Below are 20,910 nucleotides of genomic sequence, written 5' to 3'. Positions count from 1 at the left end.
ATGGAAACATTCAGACATGAAATATACCCTGGTCCCTAAAACCTCACCTGTGCAAGGAGAAGGAAGGAAGGAAGGAAGGAAGGAAGGAAGGAAGGAAGGAAGGGGGCAGAGAAGAGAAAGCGCTTCCTCTTGCAGGGCAGAGTAAAACCTGTGGAACTGCCTCCCACAAGAGCCAGGGAGGCCACCAATAAAGGTGGCGTTAAAAGAGAAGGAGACCAATCCGTGGAGGAGGAGGAGAGGGCGATGGGGGGGGGGTTTCCTCTGCTCTATGGGGCAGCCCTATGGCCTGATCCTGCAGGGCTCAGTTTCTCCTCCAGTGCTTAGTTCCTCCAGATGCAAGTGTGTCCTCTGAGATTGCTTGGGGTTGAGCTAGATGATCCTTGGGGTGCCATCCACCTCTATAGTTCTATGAAAGCACCACTGGAGGTCTCACAAGCCAAGGCATTGAGAGCAGGAGAGGTCCTGCTGGAAAGGAAACAACCAGTGCAATTGTTTTAAAACAGAAATCCAACGTGTTTGTTGTGAGGGGACTCAGTGGTGTGGGGTAGACCCACAGATGCCACCTTGATCTCCTTGGACAAAGAGGTGGGAGAGAAATGCCATTCATAAAGAGAGGCAGCCCAGCCAATCATTTGGCTGCTGCATTTTGGGCCAGTTCCCAGAGTCGCCTTCAAGGCAGTTCCACACAGAGAGCGTTGCAACCATCCCATCTGGTGTCCTCTCTGTCCCGAAAGGTCTGTGGGGTGCGGAACTAGCCTGAGCTGGACACGGGCACCTGAGCCTCAAGCGACCATGATGGACCCAGGAGTGCCCTCAAGTATTCATGACGGGGGAGGGGGAGTGTTGGGCAATGTAACATCATCATCATCATCATCATCATCATTATTGTTAGTTCCCTGCTCATCATCTGAATCTCCAAGAGCAGATTGATAAGAACTGTTGAAATAAGCAATAAGAATAGTTGAAAACGCATGGCACGCATAGAAAGGCGAATCCCACTTTATTTGTTTTTGAGTGCTGTCCTTTGACCCCACCCACATGTCATTTGGCCTCATCCACTTGGCCCTCAGGAGTTAGCCAGATAAGGGAATAAATGTGCTCTGAAATGGGTTTGGGCAGGAGAGCAACTCTTGAGGAACCCTGGGTTAGGCCCTCCACTATAACCCAATGCTCAGATAACACTCAGTACAAATGAGTCACATGTCAATCACAGTTCTGACTTCATTCCTTGATTGAAAACTCTGAAAGGCAGGAGTAACCAGGCTGATTCATCTCTCAGAAAGACCAACAGTTCCCTGCACATTTTGCATGGTCACTTTCCCTCTAGGAGGGCTGGAGACTTACTTCTCCTTCTCCTTTTGATAGAAACCTCAGAGTCTGGGTAGTGGTGCAGTCCAGAGCTGGCTCTTCCAAAACTCATACATACTTCCTCACGGAACATTTTTCTCCTCTAGGCAATATGTCAGTTTTGTAACAGAACAATGTATTTGCTTTGTAGAATTTGCAAGGACCTGTAATTCGGACAGACAGAACTTGGCAGAAGATCAAGGGATTCCTTCATCTCTCTTGGAGGCTTCATGAGAGCACAGATGGATGAGAAAAACTCAGCTGGCCCTGAAGCAGGAAGAAGCCATGCCATCAGAACCGGGAGCCGTGGGGAATTTTGGGGAAAAACTGTGCAGAAGATCCTGAGTGAGGAGGACACCATCTGCTCAGAGGCTCAGAGTCAGCAGTTCAGGCAGTTCTGCTTCCAGGAGGCCAAAGGACCTCGAGAGGTTTGCAGCCGACTCTACAACCTTTACCATCAATGGCTGAAGCCAGAAAGGCACACAAAAGCTGAGATGCTGGACCTGGTGATCTTGGAGCAGTTCCTGGCTGTCCTTCCACTGGAGATGGAGAACTGGGTGAGGGAATGCGGAGTGGAGACCAGTTCCCAAGCAGTGGCCCTGGCCGAAGGCTTCCTCCTGAGTCAGGCAGAGGAGAGAAAGCAGGCAGAGAGAAGGCAGGTGAGAGAGACTTTCCTCTAGGTACTCCAAAGGGGCTCCGAACGTGAGTGACAATATCTGAAAATTCTCTGTTAATATACCATCCTTTTTTGGAAAGCAGCCATTGAATATTATCAGATTGCCCTTCAGTTTTTGCCTCTGTCTTCCTTTTCTAACTCTTCTTCATATTCTCTGTTTTGAATCTTCGTTGCTATTTCAGAGACAGGATCTGTTTGCAGAAATGGGCCCAGATTCCTCTGAGACCAAAAGGACTCCGTTGGACACCAGAGAGAGGCTGCTGGGTAAGGAAGGAGTCCGTTCTCCGTTTGGTCCCTTTCCATGGGTTCTTGTCATCTTTTTTTTTGGGGGGGGGGGGAGACACTTGGGGCCAAGAGCACCAAGGAGGGAGATGTATTTTTTAACCCAACTAAATTATGAAATGGTTCCAAATGTCCAGACGCACTCAGAAGGTGAGACTTTTTGGAGAGCAGCTGCACTCCTGGCTTCCCACTTACCTTTGTCTCTTGCAGGTGACCAGATGATGCCAGCAAGACCTCCTCTTCCATCTATTCCTGGTGGGGAAGGAGAAGCAACGGCTGTGGAAGCAGCTCAGGTAGAGGGAGGGAGCCCTGTGGGGAAGGGGGCTGAGGGGTGGGGCAGCCAGGGTGCCTCTGGCCCCCAAGGAATCTCTCTCCTCCTCTTGGCTTCTGTCCAAGCTTCTCTGAAGGCATCTTTGTCAAGGGCAGCCTGGACAGAAGCCAAGAGGCTGGGAATGTCAGTATCTCAGCTCACAGCCAGAGGTAGCTGGCCTCCCCCGAGGTGAACTGAGTGAGATACTTGTTTACCTTCCGTCTGCGTCTCCCGGCAGACTAGGTCGTAAACCGGCGATTCTCCTCATTAGACGTGAGGAGAACACACCCTCTGCTTCTCTCACCTTGCTTCCCCCCCCCCCCCCGGAGGGGAAATGAGACAGACAGGAGTCCTTTTACATGACTTTTTATTCCTGTCATTCAGCAGTACATTGAATCGTGACTGCACCCTTCAGACTCCATTAGAAGAGTCACAAACTCCGCCCCTGAACTTCCAGCACAGGTCAGATGGCACTCTGAGCTAACATCCGGTGCTCAGTACAGAGAAAAGACTCCCCCTTTTCTCCAACAGTACATCTCCAGACAGCAACATCCTGTTTTGCTTTCCAGCCACCTGCTGCTGGCTTTTGCATTGGTGCTTTTATCCAACAATCTCCCCCAAAAGCATCAATAGGCAAAACATGATCCAGAGAAGAAAACAAACAGTTGTTATACATATAACAGTCCCCTGTTGTTTCAGTTCCACGCTTGGAACTCCCCACCACTGGTTTCACCAGTGTACCTCTCTGGTTGTCTGGCTTCCAAGGAATGAGTGCTTCTGCATTGCCTTGGCTTGCTACTCTCTGTTGTGTCTTTTTCTCTGACTTAGACACTGCTTTAACCTGTTTTGAGTTGTTAACAATAGCAACACATGCAACAGCTAAGTTAGCAAACTCTTTTGAGTACCTCTTTGGTGGTACACCCTGTAACTCTCTCAGACCTGCGTGTGAGGTGCTGATCCTCTGTGCTCGCTGGTTCAACCTCTGGACTCTGTTGAGAACCAGTAGCAATAGCTAACAGTGGTTCTTCCTTCACCTGTGAAGGTCTATCCATTGTGTGAGATTTCCTCTCAATGACTGTGTCAACTGAACTCTCTGAGCTCTCACTGTCATCATCAGTACCACTGTAATCTGTGACATCAGAAAAATCATCATCTGAATCGCTCTCTGTGGGAAATGTGTGTTCTATAACCCGCTCCTTTTCTGGAGCACTCTCTAGAAACTTTGTGAGAATCACCTGACCAGATTCAGACAAAATTACTCTGTAGAGACCCTTTTCATAACCCACAAAAATGCCTCTGGCATTCTTTACTCCACCTGGAGCTTCTGTTCTCACATGAGATCCGAAAACCTTAAAATAGGCAACAGAAGGTTTTCTTTTGAACAGCTTCTCAAAAGGAGAACATCCCAACTCTGTTGAGACTTTTCTCAACCACACGTGAAGATAGGACGCTAGTGACTCGGCCCAATACTCATGTGGCAAATGTGAACTCAGCAATTGCGCATTCATCCCCTTTTGCAATTCTTTGTTCACTCTTACACAGACCCCCCTGTTCCACGCTTCGGCTGAAACTGAAACTTTGTGGTCTATCCCTTTTCCATCCAGGAACTTCTGAAACTTCTGTAACAGAAAAACTTGTTTGTCATCTGTGAAGAGACAATCAATGTTAGCATCATGCATATTTTTAACCTTGTCACAAAACTCCTGAAACCTCTCTAAGATCTCTTGTGGTTTCTCCATCATAAAAACCCAAGAATAATTTGTGAAACAATCAACACACACAAGGTAATATTTTGCACCGCCCCTAGATGGTGCTAGAGGACCAATCACATCAGCATACACCCGCTGAAATGCTCTGTCGACCTTCTTGGTCACCTTCCTGGTGTCCGTGTTGGTCACACCTGCAAGAGAAATTTCGTTAGAATCAGAAGAATTACATTTCATGTAATCACTTTGATCAAAAGTCAACAAATACAGTCCATCTTTCTCTCTGGCAGTAAGAAACAGTTCTCCATCTTTGTAGATCTTGCATCTTTTAGCATCATAGGACAGTTTCAGTTCTTTCTTTGCGATCTGCGACACACTCAGCAGATTAAAACTCAGTTCTGGAACCAGGTAAACATCGCTTATAGTCAAGTTCAGACTCTCAAGATACACAGTCCCAATTCCGGTTGCTTCCAGCTCTTGACCGTTGGCCTGATTCACAGTGAAGCTTTGCTTCTTCAACGTCGAAAACAGTTCTCGGTGCGGGCACATGTGTTTCGTGGCGCCAGTGTCGATTATGAATGCGTTCCCAACATCTGGCGTGGTTCCTTTCGCCATCATAGCCTTTGCAGGTTTCACCTGGCACTTGGTACGGCTTTTGCCTGATGCCTCAGACTTCGTTGAGCTGTTCTTGACTCCTTTTGACTGTCGCGGCTTTCTACAGTTCCGCTGTAGATGCCCAGTCTGTCCACAATTGTAGCATCGGACGGCACTCAATGCTACAGCATGCTCTCCAGTAGCATCAGCAGTGGGAAGATTTGAACTCTGTTCTTGCCTCCCCCTGTCCTTCACTTCCAGTGCAGCAAGTCTGTCGTGTTCATTCAGAACCACCGCACACACTCTCTCCGCAGTCAGGTCTGCCGCTGGTAGGGAACCAAGCTGACTGGCAACAACCTTGTAAGTCCGGTTCAGGCTGTTTATCATCATGAAGCAAAACACTTCCTCCTGTAGACGGAAATTGCGTTCCACCATCTGTTGACGCAGAAACTTCATTTCTGTCAGGTGCGCTTGAACATCTCCATCAGGCGCTAATCTCAGATTGGTCAACTTCTCAAAATACAGCAACGCTGAAGAACCAGCATCTCTCTGATGCGTTGTACGCAGTGTATCCCAAACCTCTTTCGCATTTTCTAAATGCTGGATATGCACAAGCTGCTCATCTCAGACACACAGAATTATAGCAGTCCTGGCCCTCACGTTCTGTGATTCCCAACCTCTGGTTGGTGCTGCAGGGATGGGGTTTTCAATTACGTCAAAAAGCCTCTGATTCTGCAGCAGGGCCTTCATCTTTACAGACCAAGATGAATAATTGTCATTATTTAAGGGAGGTGGGTAAGGCAGCGCTCCCCCTTTCTTGGCATCCATCTTGAAGCCAAGCCTCTCTCTCACAGTCCAGCCTTGCTAAAATTCCAATAGCCTTTTGCTGGGTTGTTTACGCCTTTCCAGGCAGGCTGCAAGCTGTTTCTCAGACCTTGCACAGCTTCGGCAACATAGACAAAACAATCTTTCGCTTCCCAGGCTCATCTCAGAACCATCTGCGTAGCCAGTAAATTTCCACGTCTCTGACGGGCTTCTTTTAGCTACCGCGCATGCGGGAAGGCTTTATCTTAACCACAGGAATTTGTGGAATGCAGACTTAGCCTCTGAGCTGCAGGCCTCTCCTCCCGGACTGTTGCTTTTTCAAACGCAGCTCTCCCATGAACCAGAGAATAAAATCAATCTGTGTTCACACTTTTAGCCCGAAATGCAGCATACCTTGAGCTCCGTTGCTTTAAAAACACGTTCCTCTGGGTCCATCCGTCATTTCAGCCTCTGGCTGCCTCAGACGCTTATCTTCTCCCTCGGAGCAGAGGAGGACAATTCACCAGCCTCTCATGCAGATGTTCGATGAATCGCAACCACCGAATGCTGCCATATGTCAGTATCTCAGCTCACAGCCAGAGGTAGCTGGCCTCCCCCGAGGCGAACTGAGTGAGATACTTGTTTACTTTCCGTCTGCGTCTCCCGGCAGACTAGGTCGTAAACTGGCGATTCTCCTCATTAGACGTGAGGAGAACACACCCTCTGCTTCTCTCACCTTGCTTCCCCCCCCCCAGGAGGGTAAATGAGACAGACAGGAGTCCTTTTACATGACTTTTTATTCCTGTCATTCAGCAGTACATTGAATCGTGACTGCACCCTTCAGACTCCATTAGAAGAGTCACAAACTCCGCCCCTGAACTTCCAGCACAGGTCAGATGGCACTCTGAGCTAACATCCGGTGCTCAGTACAGAGAAAAGACTCCCCCTTTTCTCCAACAGTACATCTCCAGACAGCAACATCCTGTTTTGCTTTCCAGCCACCTGCTGCTGGCTTTTGCATTGGTGCTTTTATCCAACAGGGAATGCCGTTCGAAAAGCTTAATGTGCTGAGAATAAGGAACAGCCACCTTGCCTTAACTCGCCTTCTGAAGGTCATTGTCAATAAATCATTGTAGTTTTATTTCTAGAATTATCATTGAATGCTAAAATAGACTTATAAGCAGTTCATCATGCCTAAAAAACAGTTCCCAGGATTCACCTATCCTGTTACATCAGTTGCACAATGGGGTTTTCCCCACCTTCTCCTCCCCTCCATTCCCCCAGTGCACTTCTTGAAGTTGTGTTTAGGGCATCAGAAGGGTCCCCCCCCCCAAGAACAGCACATGGGGAGCAGAGAGGGGATCCTTCCATCTGGCACAGACAGAAGGGTTTTAAGAACACAATGAAGTGTTCCACCCATTTACACAAAGATTAATGTCCATCACTAAATCACACAAGAAAAGAATTCCATTAAGACATTAAAAGGAGCACCCAAATTAAAATGTGCAGCAGGACGATCCCATTGAAACAAAACACCATTTAATGAGCAGAAAGAAACAGAGCAATGTGTAGCAGACAACCTTAGTGCTGTCTAAAGAGGACCTTTCCCTTTCTCTCTTAGGGTCCAGTGTGCTTTGAAGATGTCGCTGTTCATTTCACAGACGAGGAATGGGCGTTGCTGTTTCCTGACCAGAGAGCTCTGCATAAGGAAGTCATGGAGGAGAATCGTGGGATTGTGGCCTCTCTCAGTAAGGCTCCCTTGTGGATCCTAATCTCTCTTTGGAAATTCCATGCATCTCTCTCTGTGATAAGCCTCCCTGGTTTTGAGGGAGCTCTACAGGGCCACTTGCAGCATCTGGGATTCTAATACCCCTTAAACTCACCTTAAATGGAGGGCTATTGACTGTTTTGACCATGGACATGATCTAGCCAGCATAGACATTGCTGAGATTGGAATGGGAACATGCTGGGAATTTGAGGTTAGGAGAGCACATCTTTGTTTGACACTGTCCTGCCTTGTATTGCCCAAAATCTTCCTGACACAGAGCTTGTGGAAGGCATTGAGGGGTTGTTTCAGATGGTTGTAATTGTCCATGACTCACTTCACAAAGCAGCTTGCTCAACACACAATCCTGATAGACCTTCATCTTGGTATTGAATGGTTAGCATCCCATTCTCCCATACAGTGGTCCCTTGGGTTCCAGACGCTTCAGGTTCCAGAGTACGCTGACCCAGAAATAGTACCTCGGGTTAAGAACTTTGCTTCAGGATGAGAACAGAAATCATGCAGCAGCGGCACGACATCAACAGGAGACCTCATTAGCTAAAGTGATACCTCCGGTTAAGAACAGTTTCAGGTTAAGAACAGACCCCCACAATGAATTAAGTTCTTAACCAGAGGTACCACTGTACTCTTTTGGAGAGGTGAGCCATTGCCATAGCTTCCTCGCCAGTACACTTGTCCAGGTCAGCATCAACGAAGAGGTTGTTGGTTTCTTAGGTAGACACAATCATCCACCACCTCCAGTGTCTGAAACTCGCATGGTTCTAGGTGCATTTTGCAACAGGGAATGTCATAGACAAGAGTAGTTTCTGAGCTCTGAGTGCAGAACTGCACCTAGGATTTCGGATTAAAACTGCAGAGTGGAAGGAAAGAAGGACCTTTTTCTGCCTCCCCACTTCCAGCTACTCTCTGAAGACTGAAGGAGAGACCTCCTTTAAAAATCAGGGGGGTGGGCAGGGGAAGGATTAGACCATGTGAAAAATGAACATATTATTTTAGCTGCTGTTCATTCCTTTTCAGCTTTGTATTTTTGTCATAAGAGAGTGCACCTAGACATTCCATTGTTGCGCCCGTATCCTAGGTTTAAGGTCCTCTTTCTGTCGTAGCTGTCCTATCTCTGTTTCTAACACTGACCGCCTCTAGTGTGTGGTCACCAATGTTGATGCATGGAATTCTTCCTCTATCACAAGGGTTAGAGATCAATATTAAATACAGTGGCACTCCATTTCTTCCTGCAGCTCTAATCCATTTCTTCACTGCAGGTGGTGATGATTTGGAAATTGAGAGCGAGGACACCCATGACAGAATCCACACAGTGGAGAAGCCATTGCCACTCTTGGAGTGTGGAGAGAGCTTCAGTCACAGCTCCCATTCGACTACCCACCAAAGAAATGCTATTGAGAAGAAACCCTCTCAGTTCTCTGAATGGGGGGGAACTTTCTGTTGGAATGAAAGCCTCACTTCACAGGAAATAATTCCCACAGGGGAGGACCCACTGAAATACTTGGAATGTGAAAAGAGCTTCAGTAACAGTGCACATCTCATTTCACATCAAATAACTCACAGCAGGGAGAAACCCTATCAGGGCTTGGATTGTAGGGAAAGCTTTAATACAAGCACAACCTTCCGTAAACATCAGAGAATTCACAGGGGAGAGAAGCCATTTCAATGCCGAGAGTGTGGAAAGAGCTTCAGTCAGAGCACCCATCTCACAGCCCATCAAATAATTCATACAGGTGAGAAACCCTATCAGTGCTCGGAATGTGGGCGGAGCTTTAATCACAGGGCGAATCTCACGGCCCATCAAAGAATTCACAGTGGTGAGAAACCCTATCAGTGCTCAGAATGTGGGAAGAGTTTCACTGTGAGCTCCGGTCTCGCTTCCCACCAAAGAATTCATACTGGGGAGAAACCCTATCAGTGCGTGACTTGTGGAAACAGCTTCAGTCAGAAGGCAAGTCTCATTTCCCATCAAAGAATTCACAGTGGTGAGAAACCCTATCAGTGCTTGGAATGTGGGAAGAGCTTCAGTCGGAAGCAAAATCTCACTTCCCATCAAAGATGTCACACTGGTGAGAAACCCTATCAGTGCTCGGAATGTGGAAAGAGTTACTGCCATAGAGCCAATCTCACTTCCCACCAAAGAATTCACAGTGCTTGGAACGTGGAAAGAGCTTCTGTAAAAGCGCCCATCTCGCTACCCATCAAAGCATTCATACCGGGGAGAAATCCTATCAATGATTGGATTGTGGAAAGAGTTTCCTCCAGAGAGCCGATCTCACTTCCCACCAAAGAATTCACACAGGGGGAAAACCATATCAGTGCTTGGAATGTGAAAAGACGTTTAGTCACTGTGCCAGTCTCGTGGCACACCCAAGAATTCACAGTGGTGAGAAACCATAACAGTGCTCCCAATGTGGGAAGAGCTTCACTGTGAGCTCCGGTCTCACTTTCCATCAAAGAATTCACAGTGGTGAGAAACCATATCAGTGCTTGGAATGTGAAAAGAGCTTCGGTAAGAGGACCACGCTCATGGCCCATCAAAGAATTCATACAGGGGAGAATCATAGAATTTTAGACCTGCAGGAGACCCCTGAGTCATCTAGTCCACTGCAGGACTCTCAACTAAAGCTTCCATGACACATTGCCTTCAAACTTCTCCTTACAAACCTCCAAGGAAGGAGAGTCCACAACCTTCCAAGGGCGTCTCTAATTTGAAGCCATTGGTTTGGGTCCCAGCCTCCAGAGCCAGTGAAAACAAGCTTGTTCAATCTTCCACCTGACAGCCCTTCCTGTTCCTCAGAAGGCTTGGTTTCCCAATGCTTAATTGTCTTGGTCAACCCCCTCTGCACACCTTCCAGCTTGTCAAAATCCTTCTTACATTGGGGCACCCAGAACCGGACACAGGACTCCAGGTGTGGTCTGAACAAGGCAGAAGAAAGTGGGGCTGTTACTTCTCTTGATCTGGACACTTGGAGTTCTTTGGACGCAGCCTAGAATAACAGCCTTTTTTGCTGCTGCATCATACTGTTGACTCATGTTAGTCTAAGACCCCTTTTCCACATGTACTACTGGCAAGCCTGGTATCCCCCATCTTATATTTGTGCAGCTGATTCTTCTTGCCTAAGAGCAGAATCTTACCTTTCTTCTTACTGAAATTTATTGGATGCCTTTATATACCACCTGTTTCTTCAAGAAGCTCAGTGTGGTCTTAAGTCGTTCTCCCCCTCATTGTTTAATCCTGAAAACAACCCTGTGAGGTAGGTTGGGCCGCGAAGCCATCACCCAGTGAGCTGCATGGCTGAGTGGCGATTTGAACCCAGGTCTCCCAGGTCTCCCTAGTCCAAAAGTCTTAAGCACTGTACCACACTGACTCTCGAATGAGACTCTTGGAAAGTGCATGCATGCGCGTTTACTTAAAGTTTCAGTGAAATGTCTTGGTGTTTGTATTTAAAATTGTGTACACATGTATCAATGACATTAATATATTAATGTAATTACAGTAGAAGAGTAAATTTTAGGTAATGCTAGACGGCGATAGGGGTAGTTTGGAATGCTGGGATTGAAAAATTGAACAATTTCCACATGAATCACAACAAGATCTAAAATATAAATACAAAACACCAACAGCAACAACCCCCGAAAAAGCCCCATGTCATGTATTGATGAAGTTGTTGGAGAATTTATTATGAGAAAGGGGGTAGAACTCTTAAAAGTTCATGCAGCCATCTTCTCGGGGTTCCTACTCTTTGTGGGGATGAACCTTGTTGCAACAAATAAAGCTCCGGTCTCCTGACCACTGTTTTGCTCCTTTAACATGCCTGGATTCTCCTTCTTTGCTGACCCCGGAGGGACCGCAGGGTGTGGCCCCCTGGGGAGCTGGGCAGTGGAGGAAATCAGCACCCCAGGATTTTTTCCTTCTCGGTGCTTTTCCCCCTGAGCCTCTTACCTAAAAGCCTGACACCCCGCAATGAGACAGGATTGTGTCCCTGCCCTCAGCAAACAAAATAGCTTTCCCCCCCCCCCAAGATACTGAGGTGCCCTAAGGGCTGTGCGGGACCCCCAGTCATGGAAATGAAACGGCGAGAGGCTCAGGAAAGTTTCAGGGAGCAGGCAGGGAGGGGGCAGCACAGGCTCCAGAAGCTCCTTCTCACTGATTCCTCCACACCTCTCCCCCCTCCAATTACGCCTGCCTTCCCCCTCCTACGGCTCCTTCACAAGTGTGGGGAAGCTGTGCTCCCTCTGCCCCCGTCAAAGTTCCTTTAAGATCCCAAGTTGCTGGGAGAAGGTTCACCTGCAGCGAAACAAAATGCAGCTGCCCTGGCTGAGTGGAGCCAGGTTGGGGGGCACCGTGGGGACCCCAGAAATGTGCCCCTAGTATAAATGTGCCCCCTCTGTCTGAGGCAGCCCTCCTTCTGAAACACCAAGAGAGTAAACGGACAGTCTCTGAATGGAGAGGAGCAGAAAGCGGAGTCCCCTCAAGAACAGTATTGGGACCTGTGGCTTTTCAACTTGTTCATAAATGATCTAGACTTCGGAGGGAGCAGGGAGGGGGCAAAGTTTGCTGATGGCAGTAAATTGTCCAGGGTTGTTCAAAGAAAGAGAAATTGCAAGGAGCCCCAAAAGGACTTCTTCAAAGGGAGTGAATGGACAGAAAATACAGTTCATTATCAATAAGATTAAAGTGATGTATGTTAGGACGAAAAAACAACACCTCTTAATATCATGTACAGGCTCATGGGGTCTGAACTGGATTTCCCTGTGTGCTCTAGACCAGGGGCGAGGGGAGCTGGTTGCAGCAGGAGGGGGAGTCTCCCTGGATGCTTCAGCAGCCGGCCTCCTCTGGGTCTCCTGCCCCCCCCTCTCCTCACTCTGAGTCTGAACTGCTCTCTGCCCCAGCCTCTTCCCGCTCACCAAACCCTGTTTCCTCCTCAGCTTGCAACATCTCCCCTTCCGGTCTACTCCTCTTTCTCCCTCTTTCGGCTCATCGCCATCCCACCACCAGGAAGGCAGCTCTCCTTCTGAAACACCAAGAGAGTAAACAGTTCTCTGAATGGAGAGGAGCAGAAAGTGGAGTCCACTCAAGATCAGTATTGGGACCTGTGGCTTTTCAACTTGTTCATAAATGATCTAGACTTAGGAGGGGGCAAAGTTTGCTGATGGCAGCAAAATGTCCAGGGTTGTTCAAAGAAAGAGAGATTGCAAGGAGCTCCAAAAAGGGCTGTGGAGTATGCTGGTTATAGGGTTAACCTCCTGTGATGCTCTCTAACTGGGGGGAGAAGCGTCTACGCGACGCTATCGTCACAGTCTTTGTGAGTTACTTTCAGTTTTTAGTCTGAGCGTGCTTTGAGCACAGAGATGATGTCGGAAAGCTCTGATGGTTGTACAGACTGATTTACTCCTGTAAATAAACGCTTTAGAGATAGAATAAGCTGTCTCTGGACTTTATTACTCCTTTTCCCTCACACGGAAGGCAAACCGCTGCGACTCTGAATTTTCTGCCTAGGTCGTTTTTCCAGCAGATGTTGGCGCAGCAGAAGCGACTGGATGGCAGATTTACAGCCAAAAGGGGCTCTCCAAACGGCGTGAAAGGGCAGAAAATACAATTCATTGTCAATGAGATTAAAGTGATGCATGTTGAGAGAAAAAAACCCAAACACCTCTTAATATCATGTACAGGCTTATAGGGTCTGAACTGGATTTACCTGTGTGCTCTAGGAGACCAGGGGAGAGGGGAGCTGGTTGGAGCAGAAGGGGGAGTCTCCCTGGATGCTTCAGCAGCCGGCCTCCTCTGGGTCTCCTGGCCCCCTCCTCTCCTCGCTCTGAGCCTGAACTGCTCTCTGCCCCAGACTCTTCCACCTCACCAAACCGTTTCCTCCTCAGCTTGCAACACCTCCTTTCCCATTCTGCTCCCTTTTCTCCCTCTTTCTGCTCATCCCACCACCAGTCAACAGGATCTGAGCCTTCCTCCCTTGTGGGTCCCCCAGCTGGTGCCTCCCCCCCCCACCAGCCAGTCCATGACAACAACAGCAGCCACAGCACTGTGTCCTCTGGTAGGAAAACTCCCGAGTAGTATGATTGAAGCAAAACTTTTGGGACTATGGAAAAATACTATCTTCCTAAAACCCCAGAATGAGCAGGAGCTCTGGGGTTGCCCCATGGGGTTCATGAGTGAAGGTGGGCCCCCCAGGAGACTTCCCTGATACCTACAGCCCCTCCTTCCCCCTCTTGAAATTAGGCTTTGGGGGAAATCTCCCATTCAATTTCAGTATTTCAAGTTTTCTTCAGAACGTGGAGGGCAGGAGGCAGCGATGAAGTTCTGGTGAAAAAGAAGTGCTTGGAGATCATGCGGTGGGGGGGTGACAGAGTTTGGTGCAAAAACCAAAAGTACTTTCATCTAAAATTATACTCACCATTGTGAAATGTTGCCTTCATTATTATAACGTTTTACATATAAACACCAGAGCTTCACATATACCTCATGCTTGTAGGAATGATTTCCTGCTTAGTTCATTTCTGTGAAGAAAATAGTGGACTCTGAGAGGAAGACATCCCACACTCCATACATCTAAATGGGTTCTCCCATGTGAGAGTCCCTAGATGTTACTTAAATACTCCATTATAAATAAAGCAATTTTTGCAATCTTTTCATTTAAACTGCTTCTCCTCTTTGAGTTTGTGATGGTTTGAAGGGTTTCAACTCTTAAAGTTCTTCCTCTCTGTGAGTCTGTTGATTTTGAACTTCCACTAAGAGTGAACCTCTTTCTACTTACCTGATATTTATATGGTTTGTATTTTATGTGAGTTTGTTGACATAAATCAAGGGTTCCACTCTGACTGAAGCTCCTTCTACAGTTCATACCTTTAAATGGTTTATCCCGTGTAAGTCTGTTGATGTTGTCTAAGGTGTCCATTAACCCTAAAGCTCTTTCCACACTCCATACATTTATATGGTTTCTCTCCTGTGTGAGTCCGTTGATGTTTTTTAAGGTTTCCATTATCACTAAATCTTTTTCCACAATCGATACATTTATATGGCTTCTCCCCTGTGTGAATCCGTTCATGGTTTCTAAGGTTTCCATTATCACTAAAGCTCTTTCCACACTCCATGCATTTAAATGGTTTCTCCCCTGTATGAGTCCGTTGATGTGATCTAAGGCTTCCATTCTGACTGAAAACCTTTCCACACTCCATACATTCATATGGTTTCTCCCCTGTGTGAGTCCGTTCATGTGATCTCAGCTTTCCACTATCACTAAAGCTCTTTTCACACTCCATACATGTATATGGTTTCTCGCCTGTGTGTGTCCATTGATGTATATTGAGGTCTCCACTCTGACTGAAGTTCTTCCCACACTCCCTGCACTTAAAACGTTTTCTCTCTTTGTGAGTCCCCTGGTGTGTTCTAAGTGTTGCATTGAAAGAGAAGCTTTTTCCACACTCCATACCTTTAAATGGGTTCTGTCCTTTTTGTGTTCGTTGATGTGAACTATGTGTGCTCATTCAGTGAAGCATATTTCACACATTTTAATGGCTATTCCTAATGAAATGAAAGGTGCCCTGTCCTCTGCAATTCTGTCTCCTCCATCACCTTTTTCAGAGTGGGCAGAAAGGAAATCCTGTTTGGGTTTCAAGAAAGAGAACAAAGGGAAAAAAGGGCACATCAACCGCCATTAGCACCTTTTCCTATTTCAACATCTCCTACATTCTCCCATGTCCTCCCCATGTTCCCAATTTTTAGGAAATAAAAATGCTATGATGTCAAATGGTAGTAATGCATCAGCAACCTTTCATAATCCTCGATCTTCTTTAATAACACAGCATGATCTTGGAATACCGTTGTCCTGTGGGACTGCCTTTCAAACCAAGTGGTTGCCCCCATTTCCACCTCTAGATCTTCATGAATCACCTGTATAGTCCCACTGTCCTCAGAAGGACCATTTTGGGAGACCCAGGCCTTCATCTCTTCCAGGGACTGTGGTCTGGGTCAGTCAGAGAACTAGTGACAAGGCTTGGTGCTTGGGGTCCGAAGAATGGGTGCTCAGGGAAGCTCCTGTTCTTGGAGATGGACCTCTGTCTACATGCCTCACATTGCATGGAGAGAGCAGGAGAAGCAGAAGGAAAGCAGATGGCACATGGGAATCCCAGACGGAAACACCCACCCCAATGGCTCCTTATAATGATGATGTGCTGCCTGATCCGGTGCTTGTCTTCTGACAGAGGACTATCCTAATCTGGCACTGAAAAGCCAGATTGGACAATGGTGCTGTTAAAAATGTGCTTGAAAATGTGCCTGAGTCTTCAGCAGGGGAAAATGAAAGTGAAACTGCTGCTGTTAAAGCTTTGAAATTAAAGTAGTGCTTTTCGTGTGGAGCACAAGGCCATTTGAGTTTCCAGTGCAAGAAATCTTCAAAAAAGAAGGGAAACTTCAGAGGCAGAGGGGGAGGAAGAAATCCCCAAGCACCTGCTACTTCAAAGGCCTTGATCTCTCGCTGTTCCAATCAACGTGGGCGGAGTTTCTTCGTGATCGACTCTGGCTGTTCAAACCACGTGGCCAAAGATAAGGATCTCTTTGTTCAGCTTGAGAAGCAAGAGAAAGAAATTCATCAAGCAGATGGGACAGTTCTCACGAGTGTGGCAAAGGGAACTGTGTTCTTAAAGAGCCTGAATGCAACTATTAAGAATGTCCTGTATGCACCTGATATTCAGGACAATTTGTTGAGTGTTTCCCAGCTTGATCGTCAGGGGTTTAAGGTGGTGTTTGCTAAATCTCGCTGTGAAATTCTTAGAGATGGCAAGCTCATTCTATATGCAAAATGTGTTAATGATTTGTACCAGTTGCCTTTTGTTACAGGTACAGGCACTGCAGAAGCAACTGTGAAAGAGTGTTGCAATTTGTCTGTTAATAAGAATGAGAAGATGCATGACCGATGTATTCATTACTACCACCGTGTTTATGGTCATTTGAATTTCCAGGCTGTGGCAAAAATGCCTGATATGGTTCAGGGTATGAAGTTGAAAGAATGTCCCTACCACATGAAATGTGTTTCTTGTGCTGAGAGTAAGGCAAGGCAAGCTCCCAAAGGTACAGAGTCTGGGAGAGAGGCCAAGAAACCATACGAAGTCATTCATGCAGACTTAGTGGGGCCTCTAGCGCTCTCTAGAGGCAATTCAAGGTTTTTCATGGTTCTGATAGACTCCTATTCGAAATATGTTTGGGTCTATATGCTGCAGAAAAAGTCTGAAGCCTTTACTAAGTTTCTTCAGTTTTGTAAATGGCTCAGGAATGTACATAATGAGAATGTACGTTGTATTTTCACAGACAGGGGTGGAGAGTTTTGTTCAGAAGAGTTTGAGGCTTTTCTTTCTGAACAGGGCATTGAGCATAGGACTGCCATGCCCAGATCACCCTGGCAGAATGGTTTATGTGAGAGAATAAACCAGACCCTGCAGCAAGGAATCAGAACACTATTACATGATTCGGGGCTGCCCAATCCCTTTTGGGCCGAAGCTCTTTCGTTTTTCTGTCACGTGTATAACAGAAGGTACCAGTCCGCAGTAAATTGCACCCCATATGAGATGCTTCACAGAAGAAAGCCATGTGTAAAGCATTTAAAAAAAATTTGGTTCGGAGGTTTGGGTGCACACCTCACAGGGTGACAAACTGAGCAAGCGTGGAGAACATGGTGTTTTCCTGGGGTATGAGAAAGGGTCTTATCGTGTCCTGATCACAGACACAAAAATAATAAGGCTGACCAGGAGTATTGACGACAATCCACAATGGGACAGAGTTGGCGTATTTCAGTGCCATCCCATTTGTGATGATGGTGCAAAAGGGGCAAAGAAAGTTAAGAGGGAGGCAAGTTCTGATGTGATTGATAATTCTGATGCCAATGTAGTTCCAGATGATGGCACAGATTATCAGAGCCCAAAAGCCTCAGGTGAGTCTGACGCTGATTCAGACTTAGCAGCTTCATATACTTTAGCTCCCCATTCTCCCAAAGAGGAAGCACCAGAACAAGAGGATCAGAGAGTTTTGCGCAGATCCGAGAGAACAACCAAGGGTGTACCACCGAAAAGGTTTTCTGAAGAGTTTGCAAAGACTGCGGTCACGAGCAACTCTGGTGGGGTTTTTAAACCAGACATGAAGTATGTTGAGAGTAGTAGCACAAAACGCTTTATTTATTTCCTTACCTGATATTTGAAGGAGCAAGCGTGTGTTTGAGTTCTGAAAAATGGTTTGTTCAAATCTGCCTAATTAGTGATGTCAATTTGTATCTGAGAGGAAGAAATGTGTGTGAAGATTTTTCCAGAAGCTGCTTATTCTTTTGTGTGTTCACAATGTGTATTTTGTGTAAACTACAGGTTGAGATTTATGTTTTAACTCTTTCCTAATGGACACAGAGTGGTTGTAGTAACTGTTTAATGATGTGATAAAAGTGTCTTAGATAAGGGGGGAAAGAGATACCTGCAAATATGTAAACCAAGGTTGTAAGCAGAGAACAACTTTTGGAGTGTGTGTGCAAATTGCAGTCATGTAAAAGATTCTTGAATGGTCGGATGAAATGGGGGAGGATGAGGAGATTTCACCCCTCCCATACCCAAGAATCTCCTGATGATCTCCTGATGGTCTCTGCTGACTCTCCAGAGAGGAGGAGGCGTGTCCTGCTATCTACTTATTCTGCCCAGCACCACATCTGTGTGTGTGAGAGAGAGTCAGTCAGTCAGTGTATCAGAGAGAGAGAGAGAGAGTGTTAGAGATCGTAGAGATAAGGTTGCTGCTAAGTGCAGCTGCAGACTCTCAATGTAGCATTGATTTATGCTTAGAATATTCAGCTCTGTATATAGTTTTGTATCATAGTTGTAGTTACAGAATAAAAGGAAGATATTCTACAGAGCTGCTCTTCGAGTGGTTTATTTTTTTAAAAAATAAATTTTTATTAGTTTTCCAACATAAATTTTTAAACATACTCAACACAATACATGAACAAACACAACATATAGAACACATATAAGTTCATAACCCTCTTTTCATTAACCCTCTTTCACCGACTTCCCCATGCCTCCCTTTTCTGCATCTCTAGTTAATAATTTTTCCAGCAACCCCTCACTTCTGCCAATTTTTAAACTTTTTTCTGTTTCTTCTTATTTTACCCAATCATTTACAGCTGTAATCTAGGTTTACATTACCCTTGACATTTTTAGCATTCATTAATCTTATAATAATTTTTAAGATAAGTTTTAAATTTCTTCCAATCTTCATCCACCGTTTCTCTTCCTTGGTCGCGGATTCTGCCAGTCATCTCGGCTAGTCCCATATAGTCAATCACCTTCATCTGCCATTCTTCCAGTGTGGGTAGTTCTTGTGTCTTCCAATACTTTGCTATAAGAACTCTTGCTGCTGTTGTAGCATACATAAAAAAGGTCTTATCTTTCCTTGGTACCATTTGGCCGACCATACCCAAGAGAAAAGCCTCTGGTTTCTTGTGAAAGGTGCACTTAAGAACCTTCTTGATTTCATTATAGATCATTTCCCAGAAAGCCTTAATCTTTGGGCATGTCCACCAAAGATGATAGAAAGTACCTTCAGCTTTATTACATTTCCAACATTTATTATTGGGCGTATGATATATTTTTGCAAGCTTGACTGGGGTCATGTACCACTGATAGATCATTTTCATAATATTCTCTCTTAGGGCATTACATGCCGTAAATTTAATACCAGTGGTCCATAACTGTTCCCAGTCAGCAAACATAATGTCATGACCAATGTCTTGTGCCCATTTAATCTTAGCTGATTTAACTATTTCATCCTGTGTGTTCCACTTCAACAGCAAGTTGTACATTCTTGACAAATTCTTAGTATTGGGTTCTAACAATTCAGTTTCTAGTTTTGATCTCTCCACCTGGAAGCCAGTTTTCCTGTCTTGTTTAAACATCTCATTAATCTGAAAATAATGAAGCCAGTCTCTTACTTTGGACTTCAACTTCTCATAACTTTGTAGTTTCACTTTTTCACCCTCTTGTTCCAAAATTTCACAATATTTAGGCCATTTGGCTTCCATATTAAGCTTTTTCACCTCTCTAGCTTCCATTGGTGACAACCACCTAGGAGTTTTGTTTTCCAACAAATCCTTGTATCTAATCCAAACATTGTACAAAGCTTTCCTAACAATATGATTTTTGAAACCTTTATGAATTTTTACCTTGTCATACCAAATATATGCATGCCAACCAAACCTATTATTGAACCCTTCCAAATCTAAAATGTTCGTGTTTTCAAGAAGTAGCCAGTCTTTCAGCCAGCAGAAAGCCGCCGACTCATAGTATAATTTCAGGTCCGGCAGGGCAAACCCCCCTCTTTCTTTAGCATCAGTTAATATCTTAAATTTTATTCTGGGCTTTTTTTCGAGTGGTTTATACTCTGCAAGACTCTGCAAAACTCTGCTGCGCAATGACTGTATTATTGAGACGGTGAATCCGGTGCTCTCAGCTCTAAGCTGTGAATCCACAGCACTGTGACCTGTTCCTGTGAGAAAGGAGGTCTCTGGTGGTGCTACCCAGCTCGCCTAGCCCAGTCGGGGTTGAGGTGCATGAGTCCAGTTGGTGCACTGGCTCAAGGGCGATGCTGACACTCTTCTCCCCTCTCCCCCCCCCCCGGGACCCCTTTACCTTTTTGTCCTCGCTCCCGATTCTCCTTTCCTGCAACATACACGAAGGGTGGGGGTGTCCCCTGCCTCCTCCCTCCCCTTTCCGAAAGCGCCCCCCCCCAAGAGCTACGGGGCAGAGCAGCAATCCGGAGTGGAAACTCCACTTCCGGGAGAAGGTTGGGAGGGGGCTCACCCCCCCCCACATTCCTGGAGCAGAAGCCGGATTGGAGGAGGAGGAAGGGGTGTGATGTTTGGCGGCGGGATCTGGGGTTGTGGGGGCGGGGTGAGAGGAGGATGTGCTGGGAGGGGAGGGAAAGAATTCAGGGGGGCAAGGAGAAGGTTCCGGAGATCCAGCTGCAAAGTGGGTCCCGTCCCTCTACAAGGTTTGCATTGCAACATCCTCCCCTCTCCCACCCCACGAGCTTAGATCCCTCCGTGTTTTAGGTCTTGGCGCTGTTCAAACGAGGAACGGGGGGCAGCTAAACGACCCCCCCAAATCCCAGCTCCTCACCCCAGCCTCTGACTCAGGCCAGGACAAGGACCGTGGACACAGGCACCGTCCATGCACAACAGCCAAGAGGCTCAGAAAAGCAGCCGATACAATTGTAGCCAGAAGCAGATTCCAAAATCTGAGGGATCCCTTGGACAAGAAACAAGACCAGCCAGGAAGAGGAGAGCAAAACAGCAGCCAGTCAGCTTGGTCTTGATTGAAGACTGTCGCCACAGGACTCCCCCCTGCCCCCAGGTGGAACAAGATG

At 46.4% G+C, this 20,910-nt stretch overlaps 3 protein-coding genes across 5 annotated transcripts in view; 1 reads left to right on the top strand and 2 right to left on the bottom strand.

The window, feature by feature from the left end:
* The window catches only part of LOC308486266 (uncharacterized protein), a 136,397-nt gene extending 125,079 nt beyond the window's left edge, over nucleotides 1-11,318 (top strand). For 2 of the 3 annotated variants that reach the window (XM_081022878.1, XM_081022877.1), the window contains exons 2-5: nucleotides 2,206-2,287; nucleotides 2,516-2,598; nucleotides 7,341-7,467; nucleotides 8,765-11,318. In XM_081022878.1, the coding sequence (XP_080879004.1) occupies nucleotides 2,227-2,287; nucleotides 2,516-2,598; nucleotides 7,341-7,467; nucleotides 8,765-9,939 (1,446 nt within the window). In that variant the 5' untranslated portion in view covers nucleotides 2,206-2,226 and the 3' untranslated portion in view covers nucleotides 9,940-11,318. Of the gene's footprint in view, nucleotides 1-1,498; nucleotides 2,007-2,205; nucleotides 2,288-2,515; nucleotides 2,599-7,340; nucleotides 7,468-8,764 lie in introns of all 3 variants that reach the window. The other variant, XM_081022876.1, reaches the window with a different exon arrangement.
* The window catches only part of LOC308457801 (uncharacterized protein), a gene marked incomplete at its 3' end in the record, with an annotated part of 121,992 nt that extends 106,816 nt beyond the window's left edge, over nucleotides 1-15,176 (bottom strand). The window contains exon 1 of the mRNA XM_080971974.1: nucleotides 14,951-15,176. The remainder of the gene's footprint in view (nucleotides 1-14,950) is intronic.
* Nucleotides 1-20,910, bottom strand: part of LOC308486338 (uncharacterized protein) — a 140,665-nt gene that overhangs the window by 58,241 nt on the left and 61,514 nt on the right. The window lies entirely within an intron of this gene.

The sequence above is a fragment of the Podarcis pityusensis genome, assembly GCF_964106645.2.
Source record: "Podarcis pityusensis genome assembly, chromosome: 10".
Lineage (NCBI taxonomy): Eukaryota > Metazoa > Chordata > Lepidosauria > Squamata > Lacertidae > Podarcis > Podarcis pityusensis.
The sequence above is the reverse complement of the archived record's forward strand: the minus strand, read 5'-3'. Positions and strand labels throughout refer to the sequence as shown.